Genomic DNA, 20,350 nt, shown 5'->3' with positions numbered 1-20,350 from the left:
GATTGGATACTGGTGTCAAAGAGAATAAGGGTTCACCTCATGCTTAAAGTTCAGGCTGGAAAGTTGAAGAGAAGTAAAGGGAAGGATCTGTACCCTTGAAAAAATCAGGGGGGGCTGAAAACAGTTGAGTAGGGAAATTTATCTTGCTTTTTAAAAGGTAAACAGACACAGTGAATGTGGGAGAATAACAGGGAAGAGCTCTGAAATCAAATGATTGAGATAAGAGAAATGAGAATTCTTGTTCGTGGATTACAGCATTCCTACATTAATTATGTTGTTTTCATTTTAAATGGCTGCTCCTTTTGAAGCTTTAGAACAAATACTCAGAGTACAATAAATCATGTTCTTCCAGCTGTGCCACTTGAACCTTGTATCATCTGGTTGTTGAGGAGGAGCAGTGGTGCAGAGTACCTGCCATTAGGTTTGCTTGGTTGTGTGGTGCAACAGAATCATCTCTTATGTGTGTATACATGGCTTCCTAGGTGTTTTTTCTCTTTTTCTCTCTATTTAAACCTTTTTCACAATGGCAATTGACCTGCTGCGAAGAGAGAGGAATATGTATGCACATGCACACACATCCCACACTTACTTTCAGAAGGTACAATTGTGTGGGTTTCGGCAAGTTTAGCTGGGTTTTATGTTTTCCTGTTGCACTAGGAGCTAAATGAAATTTCTTCACTGACCTTTGAATTTTCTCACTTATAAATACTGTGAATTGAAATGTCTAGCTTCCTGTGCCCCATTATCTGAAAAACTTCAGACGATCTCCAGGGTGGAGACTGCTGTGGTTAACTGTGGTCTGCAGGTGTTGGGGTATTTTTTTATTGTAGATTCTAGTTTGCAGTACAATTTGTGGGAATTGGAGGAATATGCAGGAAGCACGCATCTATAATAACATGAACTTCCACAAAGCAATTTTAACCCAGTCATCTTCAAATGAGAGAGGTGGCAATCTCTGAGCCATAATACAGCTCGCGTAATGAGAGAATGAACAAAGCTACTTGAGGTAGATGCTAATCTTACCACCTGATGCAAATGGGAAAGGTGCTTAGAAACTGGAGCAGTAAGGGAAGAGGCCAATTAGAGGTCACACAGGTAGTGCTAGGGTCTATTTTTCTGTGTCTTTTTGGGGTTTTGATCACATTACCGACTCTGTGGATTTGCATCAATTTTCATGTAAGAGGAAGTGTACGGATTTGTAAACTTAACAAATCCTAAGGAAACAAGCGGTTATTTGAAGGTAGGGCTCCCAGAACACTTTTGTTATCTCTTTCGCTTTGCAGAGGACAAAACATAGTGAAACTGAGTGTTTTCAGTCATGTAAACGGGTTATTTTAAACAGCTGGGTTAATCTTTGTCTAGGCCCCAATAAGGCAATTAAGTGTGAGTTTACATATTACAAAGGTGTATGTTTGCACGTCTAAATTATAATCTGTTCATAATAAACTGGCTTAATGTTCAGGCCAGAGAGAATGTCTGTAACCCCCTCCCTCAAGCAGTGCAGCTGATCTGAACATGGAAGATGTCAAATAAGAGGCATCTGCACTTAGGATGTGAGAAGAGGTTGTGTTTAGTGCCTGGTTAGGCATTCATTAGTACCTACCTACAGCTCACTGGGTGCTATGTCTGTAGTTACCTTGCTGCTTCCAAGTGTCATGTTCACAGAATAATGGAGTAGTTTGGGTTGGAAGGGATCTCAAAGATCATCTAGTCCCAACCCCCCCAGATTCCCTGGGTGGAGACACCTTCTGCTACCATAAGTTTTCCAGATTGCTCCAAGCCCCATCCAACCTGACACTTCCAGGCACAGGGCAGCCACAGCTTCTCTGGGCAGCCCATTCCGGTGCCTTGCCACCCTCACAGTGAAGGATTTCTTCCTTATATCCGATCTAATCCCACCCTCTGTCAGTTTAAAGTCATCCCCCCTCATCCTGTTCCTTCACATCCTGGTGAAAAGTCCCTCTCCAGCTTTCCTGGAGGTCCTCTTCAGGTATGGAAGGTGCTTTAAGGTTTCGCTGAAGCCTTTTCTTCTCCAGGCTGAACAGCCCCAGCTCTCCCAGCCTGTGTGCAGAGAAGTGCTCCAGCAGTCTGAGCATCTTCATGATGTCCTCCGGACTTACTCCAGCAGGTCCATGTGTTCCTGGTGCTGAAGAGCCCAGAGCTGAACACAGCACTGCAGGGAGAACGTCTTTAAAGGCTGCTGTTTTCATGTCATGATGTTGTTCACTGCATCAGCCAAAAAGCCAGAAATTACTGTTTTCAAAAGGTGAAACTGAAGGACTGATTCAGATGGACATAGTTTTTGTTGTTTGTTTTTTTTTTTTTCCTAAATGTGTTCTAAGTTTTACATCAAAATACTTGAAATGAAGTGTTTTCAGAAGTAATGCCTCTGCACTATTTTTCCACTTTGTTGGAAAGTCATGTATTGCAGAGGTGTAGATGTGACCAGAAGTGTGGCAGGTGTGAGGACACTGCCCCCAGAGTTCTGCTGGAGGGAGGGGGGTGCAGCCTGAGGAGCTGGAATAGGGCAAAGAAAATAGAACCTACTGTTACATTTATTCTGTGACTTACAGAAGAAGCTGTGAGATGCTTTGTTTGAAAGTTGGGCAAAGTAAACATTGAGCAAACAGGCAAGTGGGCAGATGCCATTCACGTTAGCTCCTCAGAATATTTTATTTTTATGAACAAGCATGTTTACCATGTCATCTGGAAACTTCAGGATTTTGGAACACAGTTTTGCATATGTGACTGAAATGTGAATGAAATCTTAAGTGTTTAAATATGAGACATCACAAAACAAGATTTTTAGGACTAGTTTTTTATTCTATTTCTGCAGAAGAAACCTGGCATTTGCACTCACACTTACCTAATCAGGGTGTAACAAGAGGGTGGGTATTTTCTGACACCGTGTAAAAAAAAGCTGGCTGTTGAGGTCTTCAGATTGCTTTCTGTAATATCTACACCTTTTAGTAAGAAGTGTTTGACAAAAAATGTTACAAGTTATTTCAGTGATTTAAATAACTTGTCAGTTGGTGATGTTATTTATATTTTTTCTACAGAGCAGAAGTCAAATAAAAACATCTTAGTAAATTTCGTTGTATCCTGAAGGTTTTAACATGCCTTGTATGTTGACTTTTTCCATAAAAATGAATAATAACCATGGCAAATGGTTGATGAAAATAATGCTTTGCAGAATGTGCCTATGAGCTAATGGGATTGGTGTTTTTTTGTCTCGCTGAAATCCCGTTGTATTAGGTGATGAAGTACAGCATTGGTGACATTGTCTCCTTGTTATATATGTTACTAATTTTTGGCTGGAATCTTATTACCAGTTATTTGATATTTGCACAAATAAATAATTGCCCTGTAAATATTTTGAAAATTGATTTATAGTCAGGTGGGTACTTTTATTTTCTAGGTTAAAAAGCAGTTGTACCCGCATAAATGTCTTTTTCATTGAAGTCATCTGTGTATTAAGTGTCTCCTATTTCTCCATTTTATTTTTATTTACATTTTCTACTTTGTGGGGAATGGGTGAATGTTGTCTTTGGAGATTGTTAGCAAGGAGACTTACACCTCCATCAAGGTGAAGTACCCAAGTATTCCAATTTTCCTTTTGATAACTGCCTTTCTAGTTCTTGTAGGAGGTACATGGTGACTCAGTTTTTCTTTGACTTACTGATCTCTTGCACCCCTCTTTGATAGTGCAGTAGGTTTTCACAGTTCTCTTTGCTGGAAATCATGGCTCGTGTTCACTGTGGTGGAATATGAGGGCTAGTGACCTGTTTCTGTCTTCTGTTAGTTATTAACCTTGTTTAGTGTCTGTTGAATGCAGACATGAGTCTCTTGAAATAGTCCTACTGTTCTTTTCAGATGCGCCCTGGGAGAGCTTTATTTAGTGAGCTCAGCATAGGTGAAATTGTACTTCTTTTAGCAACATGTACATGAAAGGAAGTAACACTATACTAATATCTTCTAATAGACCTAATAAATTCCTTGGAAAATTCACAGGTTCTGCTACTGTCCCAGTAAAACTAACCACGCTAAACTTTTCCAGTGTCCAGAATTCCCACGTAGACCTGTGAGAAAGAGTTGTGATGGATGCTGTGCATCCATAGTTGTCATTGTCAGCACAGAGTTGTTATGTGTGCTAAGCACTTTTGGACCCCTGGAAATAAAGGTGTCCAAAATTAGTCAAGAATAGATTCCTGGTTTTTTTTAATTTTTTTTTAATACTGTCTGTTCTTTCTGGGGTGTCTTTATTTGCATTTAGTAATACTTCATAAGAAAACTGTTAGGGTTCATTCACGAATGCTCATGATGTTGTTTTTATTGTATAAAAATGAAGAGTTCTGCCATTTCTATGGTAATGATGTTGCCTAAAGCCTAATGGCAGAATAGTCAGAGCAAAGACAGAAACAGTTCCTGATTTTAAGAAATTTTGATTTCTGGACTTTGTAATTTTTTATTTCTTGGCAATAGGCAATGGAAAATCCTAGCTGTAGTCTATCTTGTCCTTACATTGCCCCTTCCAATTAACGAGGAATTTTAGAAGTGTTTTAGAAATCATTAATGTTTTGAGTAAAATAAAAAGTGTCAGAGATTTGGCTTTTAACTCTAAATGCTTTCCAGGCTTCTCTATTGCTCTACATTGGGAAAAAAATGGGAATTCTAATCAAGTTTTTGTGTTTCAGGACTTAAAATGGCAGCAGAAGATTCCTATATTATGGGAGTATCTGATCCCCAAGTAAGTGAATTTCTGTGTTTTCAGTATCCCTGTATCCTCTCCTAGCTGTCTGTTTAGGCCTTCTCTTGTATTGTCTTGTCATTTCCCAGACTTAATATGGACATAGAAAATCATTCTGCTTTGGCAGAAATCAGGGCTTTTTTCCCTAAGCTGGTTTTTGTGTGACCTGTAAAGTGCCTTTACTGGTTAAATGGCTGAAATGAGAAGGAAAGCTAATCCTGCTGAATTAAGCAGTTGAAAAAACCCTTATTTTTATGCCCTGCATGCCTGTGACACTTGCTCTGGAATTTCTTCCATGGTAGACATTGGAGTATTTCTGAAAATAAAACCCCTTATGTCCTAAAAGGCCCTTTTGTGTAAATTTTTGTGATATTGGCATTGACAGTGGTGACTAAAATGTTCCTTCACTCACACATATCCATAGGCCTAGCTCTTCAGGAGCTCTTCCTGATCTTCTTAGATCATTCCATAAATTACTTGAACTGTGAGAATGGTGCATGAGTGAAAAGTGTAAGTGAAGAACAGGTCATTTCTACTGACCTTAATTTTCAAAAAGCAATTATTTTCTCCTTTATGCTTGCTCCACTTTGGAAAAAAGATAGATTTATACCTGACAACACTTACAGTAAGTTAAGACATATCAGTGTTTAAAAAAAAACAAACCACAACCACACAACTTTAACCTGGCTGTACTGTTTTCTTGCATTAGAGCTTGTAAATATATTTACATAAGGAATGTAGTCTGGTGGGGTTTAATCAGAGAAGTGGAAATGAAAACTCACAGGTTCTTAGCAAGGCCTTGGGCAAGACATCTAGGGTTCGATTTTCAGAATTTACTGTATAAGCTCTTTAGGATCTATAGTTTTAGTGCAGGTAAGCAAAGTGGGTGTTTAGAAACTGCTGAGGGTGGTGTGGCCTCATGATTCTGGTGAAGCTTGGGTCGTTGCTGTCAGCTCTGCTTGCAGTGCTGTTGCCAGCAAAAATAAAATAGCTATAAAATGTTTATGTAATTCAACGAGGTGTTTGCAGTCTCAATATTTGCAGAGCACTTTAAAGTGCTTTGCTGATAGATGTTTTATGCAACTGTGTATATATGTAATAATGAAGAGTATTTTCTTTCAATATAGATGTTTGCAGTGGATCAGTTCATGGGAATGAATGCTTTATTTAACAGCACAAATTACATCACTGCAGACTTACCACTACGAACAGGTAGGAGCCCTTACTATTTGATGGTGCCATTGTCCTGCTGATTCTTCCTGTTTGTTTTCTTTGGAGGAGTTCTTTTCAGAGCCTTTTTTGTTTACCAACTTGTGTGTCATAATAATAGATCGCAAGTTGTCAACTAGTTTTTTTATTACATCTTCTTGCATCTTTCTTCCCCTCATGAAATTTCAGCAGTGAGAAAAATCAGATTTTCTTGTGGCTTGTACAGAAATCGAAAGTTTCAGCAGTTTCCCAGGTGAAACCAGGACAGTGACCAAAGAGCTTTGAGTGACCCAATTTTATAAATTACTTTGTTGAGGCTTTTTTCTGAATTTGAACCTTCAGCGAGTTACATGTTGCTATTGCCAGTTTGCTGACTGCAACCTGTGCTTCTTTTCCTTTTGAATGCTGTTGTATTTTTTGTAGTAGTTCTTAAGGTGCTTGTTTTTCAGTAATAAAATGCAGAGAATATTAACTTCCTGTACCATTCAAATGTATTTTTCCTTCTCAGTGACTTTTCTGTTTCCTGTGAAGTGGCAGTGTGGTATTAGAAGCACCTGACAATTTCCTGAACAATAACACTAGTTTGAAAGCTCAGACAAATTTTGCAACAAACCACTGAAAATAAGCAAAGTCTGATAAGCAGTTCTTACAGTATGCTTCCAGAACAGTAAGAACAATTACAAGTCTTTTATAGCTCAGTCAGTATCAGCTGCTTGATCAACCTCGGTCTGGTTTTGCTTATTTAAGTTCTTTATAAATATTACTTCTTGCATGAATTTGGAAAACTCTTTTCTCCTGCTTAGTCTATTGGAACAACCGATACAAAAGAAAGAAGGAAATTAATTTTAATTTAAACTTTGGAATTTTTTCTCAAAATATAGCTCAAATATAGCTGTTCAAGTCTTTTCCCATGACAGCTTTCTCTTGTTATCTGTTTGACTCTGTTGTATTAGGATGTAGCTGGTGTCTTATGTATTGCAAATTGCTTTCTTTGGTTGAAAGTGCAAACCGCTTCTGATTGCAGTGTTTGATACACTTCACAGCAGTGAAGGTGTTAAGGGTAAAATGAATTAAGCATTTAACATTTTCCTTCACTGGTAAAATTCCATCCTAAAGTAACAATAAATGCTGCTCATAGAATAAAAATTAAAGCAGGCTTACTGTTTTAGTGTTTCCTTGTTTTCTTAAAAGAGTAGTAGCAAGAAAGGATCAAGAAACACATGGTACAGATAATTTTGTTTCAAGATAAAATGTTCTCATGAGCAAAGCTCTTGACAAATATGGAAAAACATCCAGCAAATGAATGTTGCAATCATTTGTTTACAGTGTATTTTTATTAAGGCAGATAAAATTATTCAGTAAGATTCATCTATGTACTATTAAAGGGCTTGTGCATTATAGACCAAGGGATTTTTTCTCCCAGCTTCCGTTGAACAAATAAACAAATTTCCCTGTAATGAGCTCTTTTACATGTGCCTTTTGAGCTTACTCTGTATTCTTCATGGCAGACTCATTCCATACAAATTATTCAGATATATAAAACTAATTTTCAGATAACTGTGTCTCATCTAAAGTAGAAAACAGCTGTTTCCAAAAAACATGTCAGGGAGTCAAGGATTCACTGAGTTCTGCAGCTGCAGAAAACTCTTACTGGGCTAAGTCTGGCTCTGTCCTTAATTTGAAAAATTGCTTCAAAAAAGGCCTTTTTTTTTAAGTGCCACTGGTCTTGTCTACTGCTGCAGTATAGGTGGCAAGTTCCTTGTGCACAAGATGGGATTCAATAAAGGATCATGGATTTCAGGTTATCACAAACAAAAAGTTAATGAAAAAATTTCCAAAGAAGTTGATCATTTCAGCTGCATCTGATGATGCCACAGTTGGTTTGTTTTGTGAACAGTATCCCAATAATGCTTATTTCTTCCCCTTTTTGAAAATATGCTGCATTGTTACTATGGACTAGCTCTTCAGTTAAAATAATTTTTATATTCTACTTTAGTGGTTTTCAAGCAGGGACTAATGATTTCTTTCTACTGAGCAAAGTCAGTTAAGAAAGTCCTGTGGGGTTTTCCAGAAGTACTTCCAGCTGAGATATGGAGAGAGTGAAATAAAAGGATTTTTCTCAAGGACAGATGGATGATTAAGGCAGAAAGAACCAAAGACACGAATTGTTCCTCATGATCTGGCTGTGGTGCCTATATCTTTCAGTCTGTGCATCCATAAAGGCACAATGTCAGCCCTATTACATTGGAGACAAGTTTAATGTATAACCGTGGATTGCCGCGCCGTGCCAGCGGGGCTGAATCAACAAGTAGCTGGGGAATTTGGGGACTTTCTGGTGATAGATGTTCTGCTGCTACGTTAACATTTACAGTAATAGTAGAAAGCCTTTGAGATGGTGGGGCACTGATTTTCTCAACATCATGGTCAGTGCTCAAGTGTCTTTGCTTCTTTTTCTCTCATATGTCTGTTTTAAATAAAAATTAGGCTTTTTTTTTTACTTTGGCTCTAAAGATGTAGTAGTTATGTGGTTCAAGTTTTACCAGCAGAAAAGGCAGTACCTCATGAAGTCAGCCTCTTCTTTGGCTTGCTGGGAAGTATCCTGCCTTTGATTAGGTAGGTTAGGTACTGATCCTTAGTGATGTTGGGGATGTAGGGAGCATTAACCCACAGCATGTATTTCAGTAGAGTAGAAGTGAGTGCACGTCAGTGAGACGTCCACTGAAGAAACAAAGTGATGCCTTACATTGGAGAGGAAATGGGCAGAGCTCTGAGCTAAGGGGTTTGTAATTTTGGATGTTCTGTACTCCCTCATGATGACCCAAAGCCATTTACAGCCATGTAACGTGCCCCAGTTAGAGGTGGGTTTGGGAACTGTGTAGTTGTTCTGGCTTCAAGAGGCTCTGGTCTAAGTAGCTCTTGGCATTAAGGTGGTGTGTTTTTAAAACTTTGAAGTTGAAGCAGAGCCATCAGGAGCTGAACAGTATTGCCTGGAGGCTGCTAAAATTAATTTTCTGCTGTTTCTTTCACCTCCTCTGTCCAACCCTCTGTGAGACTTGCTGTGAAAAAAATGAGAAGGTTATAGAGGGAAAAAGAAGGCACTTACTTTTTTTTTTTCATATTTTTTTAAAGAGAGAGAATGTTAGAGGTTCAAGGAGACCAGACCACCACCAAAAATGAGATGAATGTTCATTTTCCCTTTTCCATAGTAGTGGCCATAATCCTAAGGAGCTTGGGCAGACTTCCATACGTTTTCTGGTGTTCTTTCTAGATCTTCTGTGCTCGTGTTTGGAAGAGCGAACCAAGGGAAGAAGTTAAAGTCTCGTGTGCCATTTGCTTTAAACATCATGCTTTGAACACTGAAGAGCTGGGATTCAAGAGTATTTCTGTGCAGGGGAATCCCTGAGGGGTAGGACATGCAAATGCTACAAAAGGCCTTCAGGAAGGATAAGGCACTATGTCTCCAATCGGAGCTTTTAGCAGCAAGGTACCACTGCCAGGATGGACTCAAGAGAGTTGATGTGGGATTTAATCAGAACCTACAGGCTACAAGCATTTCTATTCATATCCACAGAGAAAAACAGCAATTACAAGGGTGAGATGCCTGTTCTGGAGGCCCACCAACAGAAAGGATGTGAGGGAGGATGCTTGTTCACAGGTTGTTGCAGATTAAATTGAATCATTTTTGGTAGTCAGAAAACTGTTAGATACAGGACCCCACTAGTCCAGCAGAGTTGCCAGGCTTGCAGGGATATCCCACCAACCTCAGAGACTTCTTTTTCCTTGACTTTGCTATGGTGGGAAGAAGGAATCAAGGGGGAGCCCAGGATGGGTGCTCCTTTGGAAGTGAGTGTGTGTAGGGTGAGGCCTGTCAAGAGGAAGAAAGAATGCAAGTGGTGGGAGTGTCAAGGGGCAGGAGGGCCTCTGACTCAGGCAGGAAGGAAAATGAAGAAACTTGGCAGTTGAAGAAGACGTGGGGAAGTGGGACTGTGACTCAGAGTGGAGTGGGATGCGAGTCGGTCTGTGGCAACCGAGGCGAGAAGACGGAAAAAGGAGCCCTGAAGCATGGCCAGGATGTGGCAAAGCCCCTCCAGGCTGGAGGACTGCATGTTGCAGCTGCAGTTCTTGGCATCCCAGCTGCGGCAGTGCCAGGCAAAGCACCAGGAGCACTCCTGTCAAAACCTGGCTCTTGGCAACCGTGAGAGCCCTGCCTGTGTAGGGGCAGCTCCATGACTGTGTCCTTCAGCCTCTCTGTAGGGCAAAAGTAGAACATAAGCTATGCATTAAGTAGTGTTCCTTCTTGTGGCTGTTTAGCATTTAAAAAGTGGTTGCTCCCTGAACAAGAACTTAAAGCAAGCACCTTCCAGGCTGGAACAAATGATCATCACAAATCTCGCCATTTTTAGTTCCTCTTACAAGGTGTTCATCTTCAGGTTCCTGCTCTTTGTCTGCTGAGACAAAGACACACCTAGTGATAGAAATAAAGTATTTGAAACTGTCGTCTGCAAAACACTAAATGTGTTTTCTTTTCCCAATGGGAAAGGATGAGTGAAAGAAGGAATTACACATAGCCCATGTTAGGCTGTGTAATGTGCCTCTGGGAAGTATGCAGAGTTCAGTGAAAGCAGCTATATGAGACCTTTCACTAAGTAAAATCCTTTTTATAATCAAAACAATATGCCATTTATGCCTGGATGTTTTCTTGAACATTGCTGTTTTGTTTTGAAGTAGCATTTCAGATATTATTAAATGCTTTGCATTAGAATGCCTTGTGTCTGGTTCAGGTGCTATACCAAAGAATTATTTGTTTGGTCACTGTTAAAAAAAAAAAAAAAAGGAAAATCTTTAGTCATGGAACCCAAAGGCTAAAATAAGACCTCAAAAAACTGTTTTAAGTACATTGCTATGTTATTTGTATAATGTGGCTTAATGATAACAGACATCTAATTTGCCTTTGTACATTTACTCTGCATAAGTTTTGCACTTTTCTAGTGCTGGCATATAAAACATTATGATTTTCATCAGCATATTTGTATGCCTTTTATAACCTTTTTTTCCAAGAGGTCAGTCCTAAGTTTTCCTGAATTTTCACAAGGAAAACTATTTCAGTGGTATGAAGCTTTTTCTTTAGTTTTCCAATGTGCCAAGATAATAGTGCATATGCCTTACTTAGGAGTTTGAAATTCCTGATGCTGGGGAAAAGCTGTAACTTGAGTGTGATGTGTCCTGGGGGACTTCTTTAGCCATTTAGCCATTGGATAAGGACACTTCTTTTCTGGCTAATGTTTGAGAGAAAGCAATGGTATTTTTTGGTAACCCAACATGTATGTCTTGAAAATGAATTCCTAAGAGGAGAAGAGCCAAAGAACAATTACTTGGCAGATCATGCCCTGGAGGCTTGGTTGAAGGTTGAACTACACTGTTGTATTTTAGGTGCATTATTTCTGCCAATGCCCAGGAAGTACATAGCTTCTGGATTGTTAAAATATAACTTTTCAGGTGCCTAAAGCATGAGGAGGGTTAGAGGTCTGTAAAAAGAGGTCTTAAATTTAAGTGCTGATGCATTGCTTAAACCTAACTCAGCTCATCTTGACTCTGTCTGTTACAGAATAAAAATTGAAACACAAGGCCACAGCTAAATATTACTCTGCCTCTTTTAAAGTTCTGGGAGTCCTAACTGTTTTTCCTGCTTAGTAATGCAGGATTATGTCTTGAGGCAATTGTTTTTCATGACTTCAGGAAGCACTGTTTACTTTTTCAAAGAAAAGTACCATTGATGGACTTGGGAAATAATTTATCTTTAAATGTGAAGTTGTTGTGACTGATAATATTTGCTATATAACTTCAACATGAAGTTAGTTCAGTTGCTGAGTCAGCTAACTGCAGTAGCAGAATACTAATTTTATCTATTGTGTATTTATTCAAACTTCCGTGTTGGGAGAAGTTTGTTCAGTAAAGATCTGTGCTTAATTCCTTAGCATTAATACCTTTAACAGAGTAGAACTGATAATACAGAATTCCAACAGGAATATGGCTGGAAGAATATTATGTAAGTATTCCCAGTGAAGCTGTCGTTTGGCGTCTACTTTGAAAACAACAGATCTTTTAGCATTGAAATACAAATCATCTTGACTGCTTAGCAAGAGAGAGGGAACTAATCATAGCTCTTGGAACTGTTGTTTTGAGACTCATCAGTGGCTTGCATTTTAAGAGGTATTTCACAGCCATCCACCCTGAGAACTTTCCTTCTTGATGTAAATAATCTAAATGATCAGAGTTGGAGCTAAGCTTTGATCAGGTGATGAATGCTTAACTCCGGTGGCACTGAATTCTCACTGGATTTAGGGCCTACTCAAAAGCTGTATAAACTGGTGAATTTTGCATGAGGTTTATAGTATGAAGTTAGTCACTGTATGAGACTGAAAGTTGTTTAATGAAGCCTTCTTTAAAAGACACAAATAGAACATAATCCTATGTATTGGCACCATGCCCAAGATGGATCTCAATATCGAGTTTGTATTAGTAGTCAAATTGAGTGTATTCAGCGTTTTTAGAGGCACAGCAGAACACTACATTTAAAAGTGTGTCTGAAATTATTAAAAGAATGTAAATTGTTTAGTCTTCTCAATTCCAGAATTTTTTTAAAAGCAGTTCTGACTGTTTGGGGCATGTTGAGACAGCTTGAATTCCTCCTGTATTCCCATGCCTCAGAGCTTCCCATTGGCTGTCTCTTGACTTTCAAAAGCACCTATTCTGTAGGAAGCCCTAGGGCCAAAAGCTGGCGAGCACAGTCTCTAGAGCCCAAGGGGTTTAAATACAGAAGTTAACCTTAGCTCAAGAAGCCAGGCTGCTGTCAGTGGCAAGGGGAGGATCCTGTTCTTATTCACCATTGCAAGTTTTAACTGAGTGATCTTTTGTCCATTTAGGCTCTCTGAGTAAAATTAACCTTTTTGACTTAATCTTCCTCTTCTTATTCCACTGATCTTTAGTTGGGAGTGATGGACTGCCATGTGATTAAATGATTTATTGAAATTTAAGTTCTGAAGAGACTTAGATGCTTTCAAAAAATTTATCTCAAGTCATTCAAGGACAGAATTTACCCCTACAACCTATATATTCATTATAGCAATGGAAATATAATTTCTATTAATACTTTTCTTTCTTTTATGTTAGCAGATGGACCATATCTTCAAATCATAGAACAGCCAAAACAGGTAAGAACAAGACTACATTTTGAAATTGTCTAAGGTAGCTATATTACTACATTCAGCTTTGAATAAACTTATGACTAAAATAAAAAAGAGCACAGAAAAGCCTGAGCTCTCAGAGCAAATGTGGCACTTGAACATGAGGAGTTTTAACTCTTACTTTTGTAGTTAAAGCATTTCCTGTTTTGTTCTGTTTTCTTTATATCTCTCTGGAAGTGTTATAATACAAAAAAACCAACCCTAAGGGTTTTAAAAATATGCCTTGCTAAGTATAGACTCTTCATCTTAGAAGTTACAGTACCCCAGTATTTGGAAACACAAACTAGTAGGTCAAACACAGAAGATTTTTAGGATCTGTTTCATAGTTTTTGAAACACAAGAGGTTAAAAATAAAAACACTTAATTCCCAAGTTACAGGAACTTCTGACTTGTGTTTTGTTGTTGTAAAGAAATGCAGTTGTCCTTTGAGATTAATTTTGTTATGGTTGTCTGTTTTGAATAATCCAAGAAAAATGAAGATAAGTACTCAAATGAAACTTTTTTCTGTTAGGTAGCAAACACTGACCTATGCTCCTCTGACAGCAGAAAAATCATTTCAGTGCACTGGTTAGTTTTCATGCAACTGATATACGAATAGTTGCTGAGTAAAGACTGCCCTGAAGTGTGCCTGGGTATTGCTCCCCTTTGGCTGGTGGCACCAGCAATTACAAGGATTCCTCCTGAAGCTGTTACAGGAGATGCCTTTCCTGTCTGTCCCAGTGAATTGCATAAAATCCTACCTTATAGAGCTCTTCAGTAAACAGGGGAAGACAGTGGCTAAAAGCTGTCCCATCTTCCTTTTGGTCTTCTGCAGAAGCATACTGCAATCCAGTCTTCCTGGCAGGAGGCAGTGGAGAACATTGATTTCAATCACACACCAAAGATATTTTTGTGCTGGACCATCCCTCCAGGAATAGGGCTCTGCATCACTGTGAACTCTTGGAAGAATATGCTGCATCTTCCTCATTGTTTTAAGTTCATCCCGAATCAGGCCATGCCTTTGCATGGTGGGGCCTGCAGTGCACAGTCTATAAGGAGGAGCCACTGTTTCCATGTGTGACTTTCTCAGCAAGTGGCTCCTCTTGTGGGGTACCTATGTGGCAAGCTGGGCAGGGGCTTATAGCAGGGTGATGAGGGTGATCCATCAGCAGAGTGATGTGTCCTGACTGCAGAGGGTTTATTTGCCTTTCACAGAGGTTGCTTTGCCTTTTGATCAATGCACAGAACTCTGGCTTACTCAGTTCACCTTAGGAAGACAATTGGTTGGGTCTGAATAAAAGTCATAAAAATTTACATTTGCTTGGTAAACAAGTTCTTAGCCTGAAAAGGCTTTAGTGAGATAGGTACTGAAGCTTCTGCTTATGGAGTAATTTTAAGGCATGTTGTTCACTTTCAGCTAATACAGTTTTCAAATTCAGAGTGGTCTACTACTAGAAAGAAGCTGAATGGTTATTGGAAAAGGCTACATTAACTAGTGCTATTTGGACACTGGGAGCCCTATATAAGATGGGGATTTTGCCAGAAATTGCAGGACTGGAGAGTAGATCTGAAAGCAAAATTGAGGACCACGTGAAATATATTGTTAAATAGAGTTACCAGGCACCTTTGCTTAAGAGTTGCATCTTTGGTGCTTTATCAATTGCCATGTAAAACAAAGGGAGTGTTCATCAATGGAGTTGATGGAGAGCTGTGTTCTGGACTGGTCTTCAATATCCTGCAGTTCTCTAAAGTATATTCAGATGTCTATTTATGTAGCTGAGATGAAAACCAGCCAGAGTCCCCTGAAGCTTTCATGCTGTTTCTGGATTTCACTCAGAGATACAGCTTTCATACGTTTTTCCCAGAACGAGGAAGTGTTTCTGTTTCATCCCTGTACTTTCCTTTATGGTACTTTAGACTTCCTTATTATTTGTTTCAATTTTGTCTACTTAGCAGCAATCTTGGGAGAGAGTATCTGCTCTTGCATTCTCTACAAGTGAATTTTTATCCTATTGTAAGAGTATAAATAGTTCTCTGTTTCAAAATATCTTCACTTAAAGAAAAACATGAGGTTGCTGTTGTGTGTTAACGTGAGAATAGAACAGGTTCTCTAGCAGTTCAGTGATGCTTTGTTACCCAGCACTCAGCATTTCATGAATGAACAATTGTAACTTTTCCATTTGGGCGAGCCTTGTTTGTGGGCATGTGTTCATCTTTGTGTGTGCTATTTCTCTTTTGGCTCTGTTTCTGTACAGCTTTCAAGTTTCTTTTCCTTCATTCCACAGAGGGGATTTCGTTTCCGATACGTGTGTGAAGGGCCTTCGCACGGTGGACTTCCTGGTGCTTCTAGTGAAAAGAACAAAAAATCATACCCTCAGGTCAAAGTAAGGACGTAAAGCATTAATTCTGTGAAGTCAATGCCAGTGTCATCGTATGTGTGTGTATAGGGCCTTATTGCAAAGCAACATAAATTTGTATGAAGTTGCTCAAGACAGACTACATTTCCATCCCAACGTTCAAATTTGATTGTGAAAATAAAGTTGTCCTAAGATGCATGGGTTTGTTTTGGCACTGTTTTTATCTGCCAGCAGTTGAGCAGTAACTTATCTGCAGCTAGTACCTCACTACCATTGTGCAGACTAATGGATCCCTTCCTTACGGTGCAGTTTGAGCGAGGCTTGGGCTGCTCAGTTGCTCCATTTCCTTTGCAAAGCATGAGTCTGCTTAGTTATTCCACTTAATTATTCCACTGCTATTTACCAAGTTTTCCCTTTTTTTCTGTTCATGTTACTCCTTATTCAATATCTCGAGGATACTCCATTCTTAGGAACTGCATTCCTTTAAAGTCAATGTAGAGCTGCTCATTTGAATAGGAACAGTGTTATGTTCAGGTGTTCACTGAACTTTTTTTGTAGGTTTTTCCCCCCCCCCGGAAAAAAAAAATTCAAATATGTTAATCAAAGAAATGTTCTATGGAGGCACAGTATGAATATTAGAAAAGTGATTAATCATTCTGGGACTGGAGAATTGTCTTTGCCTATGTTTCTTGCAGCAATTTTTTTTTTCTGTGGAAGTGTGGAAAAGCTACACTGTGTCTTTTCAGTATTCTTTTTAAGTTAAATGCAAGCCTTGGTCTTCTTATTGCATTACATCTTTAAACTGGTGCACTGCAAATTCTCATGAGGAGCAGGGTTATATTCTAACTCTGGTGTTATTTCTTAATGTATTCTAATTCTGGTGCTCTCTTACTCCTTTATGGGGAAAGAAGGGGAGGAAAGAGTGGCAAGCAATAAACCTCTGCCTTGGTGTGTGCCACTCCTGGTTGTTCTCCTCAGTGTGTGTGTGTAATTCATCTGCAGTTCTTGGGAAAGGCTGGAGTTTGGAACAGTTGCATCTCCTAATGAACCAGTATAAGCATAACATAATGGAAAATAATCAGCTCTGGCTCAGGTAGCCTAGGCTCATAATCTTGTGAATTGAGAAGAAGCTGGGAAAGCTGATTTCATATAGCCTTGCAAAACTCTTAGGAAAAATTACTAGCCCAGGCAAATGATCTACTTGCTTTTCTCTTTCCAATTTTGACAGTAATGATGAACCGATGAATGAAATTTCACTGGAATGTTCAGATATAAAATCATTCACTTCAGCTGAGCCAGATCTTTGGATTGTGATCCAATCTGTAATGATATTAATACAAGTGATACTTTATAAAGGTGTGGTAGGTCACACAATAGCATGACAAGGAGTTCTACGGGAAATGGAATTTCTCCTTGAGCAAACTAGAAAGCAGAGTGTTCTTTGGCTTTCTATCAAACCTTCTAATTTCATTGATTAGCACTTTTTAATTTCATCTAGAGTTTACACACACACAGACACATCCCTTCCCTTCCCTCCCATCCTACTGTGTGCATCTGGGTTTTTTCCCTAGTACAAATCCCCACATGGCAACACCTGCTGGGAGAGGCTGGCAAAGGAACACAAGTAAATTCCTCAAGGCCATTGCTTGTTAGTGCCTGTTCTTGATTCAAGTGGTGCCAGGAAAGACAGAAGTGTTTCACACCTTTTCCTGTAAGTCTTTTCTGTGTTTTGTCAGAATGTGCTCACTTTGTTGTAACTGAGCGGAGCACAATTGAAAATCGCAATTTTTTGTTGTGTTGGGGTTTTTTGTTTTGGTTTGGTTTTTTAAATTTTATTTTTTGTTTTTTGGTGGTGGTTTTTTTTTCACTCTTGTGCCAGTGTTTTCACTATAAAACCTACATTATTTGATCACAGTGCAGTGAAAGGACAGTAGCATGAGCTTTGGCTATACTGTAAAAAAAGGAGGTTTTGTGACAGATCTTTAAACCCTTGGCCATGGCATGGTCAGTGCAGCTCACTGCTTTGGGAGAGTTTGGCCAATTCTCTCCAAATTTACTAGTAGCTACCATGGGATGTCCTGAAATCACATCCTCAGTGCACAAAAAACCATTGCAGTCTCCCTGTTCTGTTTTCTCAGGATGATGGATTGGAGGCCAAAACAAAAACACATTTATGGGGTGTGACCTCTTGCATAATGTGAACTGTTCAGTTTCACCCTTTGTTTTTTTTTTTCCTCCCTGCACTGTCACTAACTTGTAACTAAGCTGGAACACATCAATACAAATCTCTCACATAAAGGCTGGAGTTTTGAAGACTTTGCTATGTCTCTAAGCAAGGTGTTTTGGTATTTAATGACGTGTTTAACCTCTCCCTATATAGTATATTAGTAGGTGGTGTAGGTCAGGAGTTAATGTGGCAGTTCTGTAATGCCAGTCTTTACACTTGAAACAAATCTGCACTGGCCAGCAAGGTGGAATTGGAGTAAAACCTCTTGTTTTATGGAACAGTCCTGACTAATGGAGTCTAGATAACAGTGTATGTTGTTCTATAATATCAAAAATGGGATTAATTTATCGTAGTGATTTGTGGAATTATGTTCCTTTGCTTAGCCCTGTCTTTGCTAAGAGTAATCTTAATATGTGGAAAACATCTTGCATATTCAGAGGATTCTATATAACTTTGCATGTCATTATGGAGAGCTGAGAAGTTGTAGATAATAAATATGTTACAATGAAGTTATGTTTTATGATTTCAACCTAAAATTTTCCATTTAAATTTCATTTTCATCCACTTAGTGTAAGTAACACAGTGCTGGAAAACTTTACTGTCTAGAACAGTTGAAATAAAAGCTGCTGAACTGCTTATTCATCATTACTTTTTTGTCCAGGGGAGAAAGCAATCAGTTGTATAAAAAGAAAGGATAAACCAGCAAAGTCTGATGTTATCACCAGCATACTTAACTATCTAATTTTTTTTTATTTATAATTTGCTTGGGTTTTATATATTTGAAAAAATGTGTGAAAACTCGAGCAGAAAATTTCCACTGGCCTTACACGTTTATCATGTGTGTCCTGATCTTGCATGCTGCTGTTAGTGTGGGCAGATCCATGTTTTACACTGGGGCACTTGATCCAGTTTTAGGTGTGACAAGAACTTGCTGAAAACAGCAGAGTGAAGGAAATGTCCTGAATTTTCATCTCCTCGGGGGCAAATCTACGTGGGTGGCTGCAGTCTTTAGTTCAGTGTTCTTTGTGAGCTAGATGTAAATGAGCTCCAGCCCCGAGTTGAGAGGTGTGCCTGAGCTAAAGAGCACCATCTCTCTGCACAAGAGTTTGGGAACAGAGCACTTTGGCTTGTGAACTGAGCTGCACACCAGTTAGGCAGCTCTGAACCCAGGCACACCAACAGAGCTGCCCAGCCAGTCGGTCCTGGGGTTATCCCAAGTTATACCTCAGTTTGGAGATAAGAGTTCCAGAAATCAGGGATTTTAGCACATTTACTTTGAGTTCAGGAGGAGAATTTATGGGAAATTACTTTGCTGATGAGCCTTGGTGACAAAAGGAGCATATTTATTTGCTTTTCCCCTGCCCCCAATAGGAATTAAATGTAAAGTGATATAGATTGCTGATTACAAGTCAAAAAAATCACCTAACAGCTGAATGAAGGAATAAACATGGGACAAGAATGGGCAGACTCTTTGGTATAAATCTTTACCTCTCTTAAAAATCTACTGAACCAAATTCAGTGAGATTTGAGCTTTTTACTGGTAAGGCTGATTTAGCTGAATAAGAGGCACAGAATCTCTTTAGAAGCTCCGTATTTTTTGCCACTAGAGTGACCTCACAGTCAGAGGATCAGATCTTCAGCTCCCATTGGTTTAAATTACTTTACATGGCTTTTTCTCAAGTCTATAAGCAAGTACTCAGTTGCCTACAAGTACTCAGTTGCCTACACGATTGGTACCACATCTGAATATTTTGTCTTTAATTAGCAACTGAAAAAGAGAGAGATACTGCTGTGTAAAAACAGGCTGTTTATAAAGAGTGAGTGAGGCCTCATCATTGGAACACTTCTTGTACATGCCTGGGACAGCAGTAGTGACACTCTGAAGGACAGGCAGGGCTGGGGCTGCAGTTGTTTTAACAAAGGGATTGGAAGGAGAAATAGGTGTTTTTGTAATGCTGGTGTTATAGCTTTAACATGGTCTTTTTCATCATTTGCTCCTGTTGTTGACCAATTGGTTCCTTTTCTTGCTTGTAAGAGTAACTGGGAAAAACACTTTGAAGTATGAAAATGTTCTTGTAAAGTTTTGGAACCTATAAAAATTGGCTGGGATCTGGATTGCAGGAGGACATGAAATAACTGAAAAAACTTTCTACTCTTGTTTTGAAATTGACTTAATTTCGAGTTCACAGGGTCCTTTTAATCTTTCAGGCAAATCTCTCAAACAGAAAGAGCAGATAAATGTAAGCCTGCAGCCTTTTAACTTTATCAGATCAATTGAGTGCTGCTGCAGGTACAGGATGTAATCAAGTATTACAGCTATACTCTGCCCAGGAACTTCTTCTTTTCTTTTTTCCGCTCACCTTTAATTTGAAGTTCAGTAGCTGTTTTTTGGATCACAGCTCTGATTTTGAGCCTTACAACATCCACACGCTATCTCCCCTTCATGATGAGTTCGGTTTTGTGTCAAAACCATAATCCCTGTTCAGCATTGTAACATACCTTCTACCTTTTCAGGCCTTTGACTGTGTTTCTTAAGTTCCTGTGCAAAAGCTGGTAGTTCCTGGTATACCTTAGTGCCAGAATCAAT

General features: G+C 39.1%; 1 protein-coding gene across 4 annotated transcripts in view; it reads left to right on the top strand.

Annotated features, from left to right (window-relative positions):
* Positions 1-20,350, top strand: part of NFKB1 (nuclear factor kappa B subunit 1) — a 57,545-nt gene that overhangs the window by 7,228 nt on the left and 29,967 nt on the right. For 3 of the 4 annotated variants that reach the window (XM_038136294.1, XM_038136293.1, XM_038136291.1), the window contains exons 2-5: positions 4,695-4,747; positions 5,875-5,959; positions 13,127-13,167; positions 15,465-15,563. In XM_038136294.1, coding sequence (XP_037992222.1) covers positions 4,703-4,747; positions 5,875-5,959; positions 13,127-13,167; positions 15,465-15,563 — 270 coding nt within the window. In that variant the 5' untranslated portion in view covers positions 4,695-4,702. The remainder of the gene's footprint in view (positions 1-4,694; positions 4,748-5,874; positions 5,960-13,126; positions 13,168-15,464; positions 15,564-20,350) is intronic. The other variant, XM_038136292.1, reaches the window with a different exon arrangement.

Source organism: Motacilla alba, chromosome 4 (assembly GCF_015832195.1).
Source record: "Motacilla alba alba isolate MOTALB_02 chromosome 4, Motacilla_alba_V1.0_pri, whole genome shotgun sequence".
NCBI classification, from domain to species: Eukaryota; Metazoa; Chordata; class Aves; order Passeriformes; family Motacillidae; genus Motacilla; species Motacilla alba.
The sequence above is the reverse complement of the archived record's forward strand: the minus strand, read 5'-3'. Positions and strand labels throughout refer to the sequence as shown.